At 35.6% G+C, this 12820-nt stretch overlaps 1 protein-coding gene across 1 annotated transcript in view; it reads right to left on the bottom strand.

Moving 5' to 3' along the window:
• Window positions 1-12820, bottom strand: part of RYR2 (ryanodine receptor 2) — a 390151-nt gene that overhangs the window by 268527 nt on the left and 108804 nt on the right. The window contains exon 3 of the mRNA XM_039379059.1: window positions 983-1087. Within this exon, the coding sequence (XP_039234993.1) occupies window positions 983-1087 (105 nt within the window). The remainder of the gene's footprint in view (window positions 1-982; window positions 1088-12820) is intronic.

Raw genomic sequence — 12820 nt, forward strand, 5'->3', positions numbered from 1 at the left:
CAGATGTGCTTTTCATTCTCTTGCTGTTTAACTCCTTGGAACAAATTCTCACTGACAGAACACACTTTGGATCATCCATGGGACTGTTCCCAGACTTCATTTCCCAAATATCATTTTCAGTCTCAGTGCCTTGCATGTTACAGGACTAACTACCCTATACTAGTTTAAAGTTTGTTTTCTCTAGGCATTCCCAGAAATATCAGACATGCTTCTCTTCTGCCAGCTTTCACTCCTGTGCCTACAGTCACTCTTCCTCACTTAAAGTTTATAGGATTTGAGCTGGAGCATAGCATTCAAATTAACACTACAAAGCATACATGGAACATTCAACAACAGCATAACAAATCAAATTAATTACACAGCAGAGAACATTAATTACACTACTATGGTTTATTTGTAAATTCCTATTTGCTAGTCAGACAATTTATTCCTATTAAAACCAATAATATTTCCTATAGGATTTGATTAATTCCTATATCCTTCATCTTCCAGACTGCAAAAATGCGTTATTGTCCATATTTCTTGTCCACTGAGACTCAGTAATATTCTATTTCCAGCTTAAAAGTCTATTACAGGACATTTTAGCTCGGGCCACACAGAACAATTTCATTATTTCTAGAGAAAACCAGCACACTTGACAGTCTCATGTGATACAGCCAGGAATGCTCAGAAAGCTTAGCTGCCTAAAGAAGTGATCAAGCTTTATATGACACATTATAAGATCTCAAATTAAAGCATCCTTTTAGCTCTATATTGACCCACAGCACATTGAACTTAGTGTGAATTTACAACTCTGGTAAACTTCAGTGGAAGCTGCAAGTGTTTATAATTTCTCACAAAACAGACCATTCCTGTAGCAAGGGAGGAAAATTTAGGTATTGATGCTATAAGCTTGTGACAGTCATGAAAATTGTGGTACCATGGGGGAAAAAAAAGTAGTATTTTGCAAGATGAAAAAAAAAGTGAATATTTAATAACTTACCCCTTCTGCCTTCTCTTCTGTGTTAGCCAGCATTTCCTGGAGGGCCCGTACTGACAGAGACTGCTCCAGCACAAAGGTGCAGATGGACAAATCAGGTGGAACATTCTAGGTGATAAAAACCCATGAGATCACATTAGTAACAGATTTGCTGAATAGCAATTTCCAATGCCTCTATTTTCCCTCACTTTCCATGAATCTGAAAGTTCTGCTATATCTTTGAGGCTATGAAAGCCAGCCACATACTGGGCTGCAACAGCTAAGTCTTAGCCAGCAAACAAAGGGAAGCAACTCTTCCCCTGGCTCAACATTTGTAAGCTGACACCTGGGGTACATGGTCCTCTGTCACTGAAAGAAAGAAATGCTCAATAAAAGAAGAAACCAATGAATTTCATCAGGTTCAGCAGAGATCACCAGGATTGGTAGGGCTGGTGCACTCACCCTGTGTGCCTGCAGAGAGCTGGGCTTGATCAAGCCTAGATGGAGGAGAGATATCTTACAAATCTAGTGGTGGTTACAGAGAAGATGGAAGCAGACTCTTCTTGGAGGGGCTCCTTGAAAGGAATAGGAGCAGCAATACAAGTCGTACAAAAAAAATTACAGGAGAAAATTAGGAATAGAAGAACTGCCAATCAAAGCAGCGAAATGTCTGCTTGGACATTAGCATACGGAACATGTGCCTCAGGCATTATGCTCAGACTGTAAGGGAAACCAAATTCAGTCTTTAGGCTACTGGTCGTAGCCAGACCTCATCCTTGTGATGAAGGTCAAGATGAATTTTCGTAGCAGAAACATTCGACACAGAGTATGAAGGCCAGGCCAGCAGTTTCTCAGCCTTGCAGGGCAGTATGCTTCACAATAGTCTGCTCTAACCAGGATAAAACTAAAGAGTCTTATAAAAATGAATATTTAATTTGTCATGATTGAAAAAAATATCATTGAGTTATTGAAAAGATAATTTTCCAGACTATCATAAAAATTCATATAAAACTGAAAGAGGTTTGTAATAGCAATGCCTAAGTTACAAAGTAGCAAAGTAAAATCAGATTTTATGTGGGGATCTTTTCTTCTGTTAATAGAATATGCAACTCCTACATACCTTTACTTGCCTCCAGAAATTCTTTCATATGTTGTCTCTTTTTCTTTTCAAGTTAGTTGCATATTTTAGTTTAGTAATACTTTTATTCACTATTGGAAATCAGTTTTTTATACCATGAATGCTTTTCCTACTAAAGATGTAAAATCGTACATTTACTCAAACTGTGCACAATGTGAAGAGACCTCTTCCAAGGCCAAATTGCAAAAGGTAGTTGGAAAACCATTTCATTCCCACTTTTTTTCAAAAGTTAGTTTATTCATACCCTTAACAGCTTATGAAATTGCTGTTCATTCCCACTAAGTACAGTAATTCAGGGGTTTTTTAACACATAACAAATCTTTCATTATCTTCCACCACTTATATTTCAATAAAATTAATGCAAAATTAATTTTGCAGGAAGGAGAGTACTCAAAGACTGCGGGTTGCAAGGTGTTGCTTCTACTCAGTAAATGTGGGGACAATCTTCCATTCTAGACAGTCTCACAGAAACAAACTACCTAACAGTCCAGCTCACCCTCAGTTCTTCCCAGTGAAGACTGAATGACTGACAAACAAGAGTATGAACAAAACAGGAAAAGATGCTCTGTACACTGTGCTCAGAAATGAGTCAAGGTTACACTTCCTGTATCTAGTTATAAGCAAACAACTATAAGCAAACAAAGTCTCCATAACAATATTCCCACTGTCATTCATTACTGTTACTTAAGCAGGATTTTTGCTGGCAGAATGTCTCACACATATGATTTTGGACCTACCATTTTTTTTACTACTGAACCTCCCCTATAGGTTATACACTTTCAAATACAGAAAATCCCGCATCACTTCACACATTGATCAAGCCAACATAGCAAGGACACCCCTTCATCCATTTCATTCTCCCTTATGTTCCAGACAGCCAGGAGCACTTTCTTCCTTCCCCATTTAAACTGAGCTATGAAGTCCCAATGAACATTTTTCAGCTATTCTCATAGGGGAGTAAGGCACACTTTTTGCTGCCAGAGAGTAATAAAGGAGAACTGTATGAGACCATTTTGCTTTAATTAAGTGGAAGAGGTACTGTCTTCTTACAGTCTAGCAAAGTGTTAGAGCCAGTTTCCTTTTCATGAGACAAAAGAGAGAGCACATTATCCCACCTCATCTCTGTTGCACGTATGCCTAGACACTTGGTGGCCCCGAGAGAGCACTGTGTTTCCCCTAAGAGCTGAAGAAAGATGCAGCTACTGATGCCTGCAGAAAGCATGTGAATTGGACCTTCCTCTCTGGCAGTTCCTCACCCAGATCTGCCCTACTGAAGATCAAACAGGCAAGGTTGCATCAATCACGGCATGTACAACAATCAGAGCATGGACAAATGCGGGAGAGATGCACAGCTGCCAATATATTTAGCTCAGTTACAGCTCTGCTCACCCCTATACACTCCATTTCAATGCTGATGCTTTTAAAGCTCTGGATTTAAAAGATGAGGCTTCAGGCTGGCATACAGACACAAACTGAAAGTTCCTATTTTGAATAGCCCTCTCCATAAAACAATAATTCCAGCTTATTTTTAAACCCTCATTACATACCAAACATTATTCACAGTGCATTTCCCATCTCTTCAAAGCATAAAAATGAGGAAGGAAAGAGTCTTTGCCAGATCTCTGATTGTCTACCTTATTTCTCATATTATCTCACATAGAGACAGAGGACGGAATACAAAAAATAAAGGTATTCTGTGTTATACTGGCAGTCTAACATTCCCTGTCGAAAGGTATCTTCACACAAATTACACAGTAGATTTTAGTACCCAGTCTGGAAAGTAATTGCTTATTCTAGGGTCCATAAGGAAAATCTGTAGCAACCAGTTGTCAATATCAGATTCTTAAGAACAGGTGAAATGTGCAGGCAGGTTTTTTAGTAATTGCTTTGCTAGACTATGAGCACACTATTAAATAATAAATAATTTTAAAGAAAATATTTTGCTACATGTCCAACAACCACCCACCAGTGCACTTTTAATAAATACCAAAACTACCAGGAAATTTTCAACAGTTTAATGATAACAATACATCTCTGTTTTGAGAACACAACGCAATCTATAACTCAAAAAACTGCTCAGTGCTCAAAAGCAGACTACTTAACAGATATAAGTAACCATATTGGCAATCTTCAATCTTCTTTTCCACCAGTTTTCATTGTATTTAGCTTTGCTGCAGTAACTTTCTAAACAAAGGCATAGAAAATTAGTTCATATTTCAAAAAGGTTTTTTTCTTTTGTTTTGTGACAGAGTATATAAGGAGGTCCTTGGACAGCACAGGGAATCTGTATCACTTCAAAAAATTGGTGGAAAATTCTGATAAGCAATGACAGTATTCAAAACAATTTATTTTCATTTTATTTTTCACACATTTGCAAAATCAATTTTATTTTAATGGATTTTAACATAAAATACACCCAGTGACTTAAAAAAGTAAAACTTAGTAATTCCTGTATATCTCAGAGTTTCAAGCATTAATGATTTTGGCTGCCACTTCTTGTTCTTCTACTCAGACATAATTACTAATATGCAAGTAGCTTGATTTAAAAAAAAGTTATTACACAAATAAACTAGAAATTCTATATTAAATTTTAAAAGGAGATTCATTTCTGCTAGGAGAAGAACAATACATAAATATTACCTTTTTCTATTGTTCTGTTGTTTGTAACAGTCCAATCAACAAAATTAGACAAGTTAAAATAACATAACAGTCATCTTTATTTTTAAAGCATACCTATTACTGAATTGCTGGATTATTTAGAAAATTGGTGAATTCTTTATTTCTTCCCATCATTTTAAACTACATTTATTGTGTACACTAGTTTTCTGTAGTAATATTTGCATAGTAAATTATGCTTTACTCTGTGGGAGGCAGATTCGCAAATTAGATAATCATACCCTTTATTAAAAAGGTGTTTTGAGTAAAGCTTTTGAAACACCATTTAAAAATATCCCTAGCTGTATTCCAACCCACACTGAATCATGGATACTGAATGTATTCATTACACTCTATTTCAGGTTTTAGTGAATTACTATTTCCAAGCATACCACACTCCAGTGAAAGCAAGAGGCTGAGATGCAAAACTCAGTCCCACTGTCATTACTCTGATGGTCACACAGTGCTAACAAGCCACAGTAATGTATGACCCGCTCATGTAATATGTTGCATGTAATCTTGTGAATGTAAACTGAACTTCTGCCTCTCACAAATATTAATACAAGACTGAAGAATAATAAATTACATCAGCAAACAGAATTCTGTCTCTAAGAATAAGCAGCTTTACCTCGGCTTAATTTTTCTTCCTAGTTATTTGCAAGCTTCTTAGTTATTTTCCTAGGCTCAGGGGTGTGGGTTTATTTCTCTTTTAACCAGATTCCCAAAGAAATGGACTTGCAGGTATTTAATTTCTAACTGTATACTAAACATTCACATAGCAATGCCTAAAAAATCACCTAATTAAGTAGTCTGATTTACAAAGCATCTATCATTTGCATCACTGTCAAAAAATGAGATGTGGGTGTTCATAACTTTTTTTAACACTAGCTCATTTACTAAATGCCTAACTTTGAGAATCCAAGGAGGACAACTCAGAAAATTAATTTTAGTACAGAATTTAAGCAAAACATCTGTAGTTCTATTTGTGGGAGTAGCCTGAAAGAAACTGAACCCACCAGATATTTTCAAGTTACATTTAAATTTATAGATCTCCATCGTTCTGGCCATCCTTTCTACTTAAATGAGATTCTGTCCAGTGACAGTGATAGAACACACTCAATATTACCAAGTAAAAAGATCCATTTCTAGGACTGGATATAGAAGGAACAGCTTTCCATGTTTTCACGTTTGTCATCAAAACAAGGGGCCCAGTACAGAAATACATGGGTCTGACGACCAGTCCCATCAGCCAAATAGGACAAACTACAATCATCAAATCCCAAAGTGGAAAAGACAGAGAATTAATTATGAGGCTTACAGTTTCAGCTCTATGGAAAGGATGGTGTCAAGTAACACTGTCCTCTCTGTAGCACTCCTCCAGTAACAGTGTCGAGCTCCCATGTGTTCACCACCAGCAGACTGTGAAGGTTGCCTGGCCACCTCCTAAAAAGTTTGCTATCAGTTGCTTATGACTATTTCAGTCTGAAATTATCACTTTCTGTATGAGGCTTTTATAGGACATTCTGTCCAAAACAGTTGTTTCCCTCAAAAGAAGTTCTCAACATTCAAAACTTTTTAGGTTACTATATCTAAAAACTGTAATGGTCCCATGTTTTAGGATAAGCAGTTTGACAAGAGAGTGGCTCTTTGTCACAAATATGCTTTTCGCTTTCTCTAGGAAAAACTTTGACAATCTGGTCAAGTTCTGCTTCCTGAAATATGTTGTTTTTCACACAGTGAAAAGTTTCTTGTTAACAACTGAAAGCTCTAAAGAGTCCTTTTTCACAGGACAACTGTTTCAGGGGATAAAACTTAAAAATTCATGGGAATACCAGGAGGATAAAATGAGAACAGGTTCCATAGGAAAAAAAAAAAAAAAGTAGAAGGAAAAAGGAGACAAACAACCGGAAAAACAGCTAGTGGTGGAACTGAGGTCAGACCCAAACACATTTCAATCATTCATTTTCAAATCCTAGAACACAAGACAGCTCCATGTCCTCAGTGGTTCTCTTGAATCATGTGTTAGTTGCCTATGCCTCTACCTGCTGATCTCCTTGTTAATCTGACCTAAAGAATCAATTGTTTTAATTTTTAAAAAAATATTCTCTTGTGGTCAAGAGAATATTGTTCCCCCATCTTGTCCAGATTTCCAAGTGAGGAACTCTCTCATAAATGAAGTGTTAGATTTGATAAACCCATCCGTGAAAAAAATCTTAATACACTGAGCATACTGCTGATATATGAAACACTCATCTACAGTATTTTTTGTCCGATTACAAGGAGTTACTAGTTTTTATCTCCATAAGAGTTTACACAACAGTAAAGACCAAAATCCTTCCCTACTCATTTTCACATAGTGAATGTCATGTGCTGGTCACCATGGAACAGAGCTCATTGGCAAAGAAAATTGTGTATGCCTGAAACTTAGGCTGCACAAACTTGAAGATATAACAACATTCAGAAGGAAACTGCTTCTTGGGGTTTTTTTCCTCTTACAGTCTCATTTAAAGATCCATAAGAAACCTATTTCTATTTAGACTGATGTTACTTAAGTACAATTATAGTATTTTCCTTTATGCTGAAAACAGTGTCAAAGTTTCATCTTACAATTTTTCAGCTTTTGATCCTTGGAAATAGCTTTGATCCTGAGAGCTGTCAAAGGTCTTGAGGCCATTATTAACAGACCAGACTGTTTTAATTGCTTGGAAGTTGTAATTCCCGGTACAGTGTTTTCTTTCTTTAAGGGTCTCAGAGATTCCACCTCTAAAATGGATAAGTAAAGAGGTTTTTTTCTCTTATCCTCCATCTCTCCCCTCTAGTCTCCTTTCTAACTACACATAAATCCAACATATCTACATTACTGAGATCTGTTTCCTTTTTATCTGTTCTCTGAAAATTTAAAACTCTTAGCAACAGATAAAAGTGATATTGTGTAAGGAGCCATATAACTACTTACAGCATCACCAGATAAACTCAGTCAATCAACTCAATACCCATTGCAATATATGTTGCTGTAGCCAGAAGCTCAGTTGAACATTATCTAATAATGTGCCACCCTAATGCAGTGTAAATGTGTTAATTTTGAAGGTAATTAGGAAAATCCCATGCTCATTAGTAAAATAAAAAAACTTATAGGATCAACAGTGCTACAGAGGTTCTGGGCACACATTCAAATTAAGAAAACAAGATTTGTTTAACTTCATATTGATCCTGCAAACTCTATCTTACTATGCTAATCTTATGTGTATTATCCAAAACTTTAACTTTCTCTTTTATTCTTAGAGATTATGTTGTATTTGCAGCTGGTGCAATAAATGGGTGGGTACTGTTGCTTTAGAACCTGGAAAGAATCGGCTATCCTTTGATTCTTGCAGCATCAGAAAGATGACCTATTCTGCCCCTTTTTGAAAAGCATAGCACACCCCCAAGAGGAAAATCTTTCTAATATCTGACCAGATTTAATATAACCCATGCACATTACAACAATCATATTTCAAAGGAGGAATCCTATAACCTTTAAGGATCAAACTAATAGGGCAAATGTGCACATATTTTGTGGCTGTAATAACTGACATGGCCTGACCTGTGTCAGTGGAAGTCTTACCTCTGCATAATAATCAATAGATCCTTATTCGCTGAGATTCTCTTACTGTTAAATTTATCCCATAGGTGAAATCTTCACAGTAGAATTATAGAATGTAAAAATCACATCCAAATAAACATAATTACTACCTTCCAGAATACTAACTCTTATAAGTAATTCATCTACTTTGAACAAGAAACAATGTCTAAGAGAAGCAAAACCTGCTTCTTTATCTCATAAACTATCAATTATAAAACATAATGGACACCAAATTTTAACTTTTTAGGATTTTGTTTTAAGTCAATTACATTTTCCATTTTATGTTGCTGAAATCAGTGTTCAGCCTGATTCAGGAAAATCAGTGCCTGTCAAATACTGCTGGAATGGGGGACTGGACATTTATGCTGAGTCACCTCTGATTTGTCCTTAAACAAAGGAAAGGAGATGCATCATCAGCTCTCTCCTGGTAACAGAGTTTAAAAGTAGCAAAGCATGCATAACTATGAAAATCCTTTGTGGCAAGATGCAACAATGCACTTAGGTACTTGCAGTACTAAATTGCATACTAACAGTCAATATTTTCTTTACACATACGTAAAGTAAATCAGTTTTTATAGCTAAAATGAATAATACATACCTCTCTTTTGAGTCACTACTCATCTATGTGCTTAATTCAATTTACAAAATTATTCAAAACAAATTAAATGCAACCACCCACAGAATTTTCAATCTATCCCACCACCTTAACAGAAGCTAAACATGCTTTATTGAAATTTACGTGTGCCAGTCCCTACTGGCTGGCAAAAAAATAATATATTATAAGGCCACTTTATGAAGATGAATATTACACCATATCACAGTTCTTTAATTCATTTTGTCCTGCTTGTTGTACGTCTTTTAAAGGTAGTAAGTCCATTCTGACTCAGGTTGGATGTTATGATCCCCAAATTATTTTGCACTCCAGGATGTTTGATCTGATTTACTTGATTTAAAATTATAATTATATCAAAAAATACATTATCTTAAAAGGTACATACATTTACCTCTGTAATGTAAAGCAAATCAATTAGAATGGCATATTGTAAGTTGTTCAGTCAAAAAATGTATTTTTAATAATAAAACTGTTGTAGTCTTAGAGAAACTCTAGCAAATATTTGGGTCAGGGACAGAAAGGTTTTAAGAGTCCTAAGAGCAAGAACTGTCTGCCATGAAATTTTCCAAGGATTTAAGGACCTGTACTGTCAGAGTTCCACTGCTGATAAAAAGTGCAATAATACTTCCAAGCATAAATATCTGCTTAAAGAAAAACCCCATATATACTCAGAAATTGTGGTTTATCTTTAAACATGTAAAATACATAAAGCCTCTGCTTGCCTGTGCATGGCACTGCATTTGAATATCCACTGCATGATGTAAAAAATAAACACTTACTTGACTACGCACCTCTATTAACTACAAACTAAAAAAGAATAATTAGAAGAGTAATTAGTGACTATTTTTTCAGCTTCTTAAAGATTCAAATTTTTCCTGTTTTGGTCTAAGGTGCTGAAATATTGTTACTAACCTGTTAAGAAACAACCAACTCCTGCTTTAAAGGACTCTCTGCTTATCATTCAGTAACACAATTAAAAAAAAAAGCTGCCAGAAAATACTGTCTAGACAGAAATACCCACATGCATTTCCCACCTATCTCGGAAGTGAATAAAGCAAGAGGAAATAAAGCAAGAGGCTTAAAAATTCAGAGATGGTAAAGACAGTCTCAAGGACTCTGAAAACTCTCTAGACTCTTACTCTTTTCCTGTTACTCTTGAATAGACGTTCAAGGAGGGAGTATAACAATAAGTTCACAGATATTACTCCTACATGAGAATATCACATTCATTTAGATCATTCACCAACCTGGAGTTTCTTCCTTTGCCATAGTCAAGTTCTTCCTTTCTAAAATTTCACATTCTGACATCACATAAGATGATAACTATGCACCTTTGCAGAGACCTATTATGCACAACCACATATTATTTTCTATACGGCTTTAATTTTATTTTACCAATATCTCAACTTCCACCTAACCAAGCAAAGATATTCCACTCCTCTACTAAGATGCATGTCTGTGCTAGGGATTTAACACAGCTTTTCAAATGTCTTTGATACTGGTTTATTTTCTAAAAAACAAACAATCAAAAAAATCCACATACTTTTAAGTTTTTCTTATTAATCTTATTAACTCTTGCTAATTAATTCTCCTAAGGAATTCACATTCTCTACAGAAATAAAACAATTCTAGTAAGAATTATGCAGACAGTTAAGTGTATGTGAAAATCAAAGCTCCAATGGAAACTATAGATACAGATAACCTCCATAATAAACTAGCCAGAAACATGCACAAGGAGAAGGAATTCTTTTGCCATTTTAACAAAGACTTTTATAGTCATTAATCTGTACACATTCTTGCAACTGTATCACCCCAAAGAAGCTGAATTAATTGTTAGTGTACTGCTGAGTAAATCAAATATCAAATATGGCACTCAAAGCTTATAAAGCTTTATTCTTACAACAGCTAATCACACTAGGCATGTTTCTTATTTAAAAATAAAACCTCATTGCAATTGGACTTCATTTCTATGGACCTTTTGTATTGGCTAATACTTACTCAACTTACAGATACTAAAGAGAAAAATTCTGTGTTATTGGACTTTCCGATCTATTGAATAATGGATGCTTAAATGCTTTCTTGGCAAGTCTGTTCATATTTCATATTGCATTGAGAAGAATATTGGTTTCCTTTCTGGGACCTCTGTCCAATATCATGAAAGTCCTGTGCTAGTCCTGTTTCTTTTTCTCTCATGGAACTCAAAATATTGCAGACATTTGCTATTGTCCTTCATACAGAAATAACTTGTTCCTTTTACTGATCAATACCCACCTCGGCCATTTCAAGCATCCTAAACTATCTAAACTAATTCATCCTATATTATCTAAAGCCATTGGAACAGTGTGTGTTGATTTTGATTCACATTTCCCACAATTATTACCTTATCACCAGCTGTAAAAAGTGTACTGTTCAATTATAACCGGTCAGTACTCAGAGAAACACCAAGAGAACCTGAAATTCATAACTCCCTGTTACCATTAAAAGACATTTAGATATGGGATAGAAGTAAAGTTGCAGGATTGTTAGGGGAAGACTGTATCAGTCTTTTAAAATCAGCCCAGTGACATTCGTTGTCTGTTCTTTTTTAATAGCATGTAAAAATTCAGTTCTCATGAAAAGGCAACATTTTTCTGGATGGTATCTTTGTAAACATGCCAAGACAAGAGTACAAATACCTGGAAGATGGAACAAGCTTTCTATTCGTAAACATATTCTTTATATCCAGGAGGGAAGAAAAAGAGACCTTCTAAGGAGTTAAAGCTCAGAAACATCAATTAGCATTATTCACAGGGACTCATTATATTTACAAGAATATCACTTTGTAAAATAAAAGAAAAACTATCCCACACTCCATTAAGCAGAACATGAGCTTCAACTCCTTCCAGCTCACACAGTTTCCCACTTAGCAGGTTGCAGGCAGGGTAAAAGTAGACTGCACAGTGTCACTGCTCTACAAGAGCCTTGCACTGAGGCTCTTGCACGGAGAACCATAAAACTCCTCTTGGCTTGTAAATGGTATCTGAACAGGCCAAGCCAAAAATGACAGATAAGGAGGACATCTTAAGCTGCTAATCATACTGTGGGAAACCAGAGTATTGTTCTCATCCTCCAGATATTAAAGACATGTTGGTTCATGTAAGAAAAACAGACTAGAGATCTCAATGTGGTTCATGTATCAACTGCACGTCCATCACTCTTATCTACAGGTTTTCAAACAAACATCAAACTTCCAGCAATTATTCAAAGATAAACTCGCAGGAAAAGCAGCCTGAACTCTGATCTTCTGCATTTATGCATACTCTTTAAGAGCATAATCACTTTTTTTACAGTCTGGTCTCTCATTTTTTAATGTAAAATAACGCAACTCTTCCTTTTTTTGTGAAACTGGAAGTTCTTCTTGTATTCGTATTCAGTCAGCCACCAGTCAGCATTAGTAAAGTTACTCAAACAACTTGCATTTGGGTTTCAAACACAGGGACAAAAAGCATAAATCTTCAACCTCCAAACTACTTCCACTTGCCCAACCTCCCTCTTCCAATCCAGACTATTTATAAACTAACACCTTCAATTTAATGTTGCAAATACTCCTGTTATGATAGTAAGTTACAGCATTCCCTTGGTTGTTACAAAAGCACAAATCTTCCACCTTTTTCTTGGGGAAGTAACCAGGAAGAAAAGCCTAAAATATTGAAAATCACCACCTAAAAGGCCTAAGTTTCAAAAAGTCTTAAGAAATAAACAACAACAACAAGTGTCTAATACTCTTTTTTTAGTTCTGTTTCAGACGTGATCGACATTATACACCTCAAACAAACACAGATTCACTCGTTATTA

The sequence above is a fragment of the Pipra filicauda genome, unplaced genomic scaffold (genome assembly GCF_003945595.2).
Source record: "Pipra filicauda isolate LSUMZ 115617 unplaced genomic scaffold, ASM394559v2 scaffold154_size2910363_pilon, whole genome shotgun sequence".
Classification (NCBI taxonomy): Eukaryota; Metazoa; Chordata; class Aves; order Passeriformes; family Pipridae; genus Pipra; species Pipra filicauda.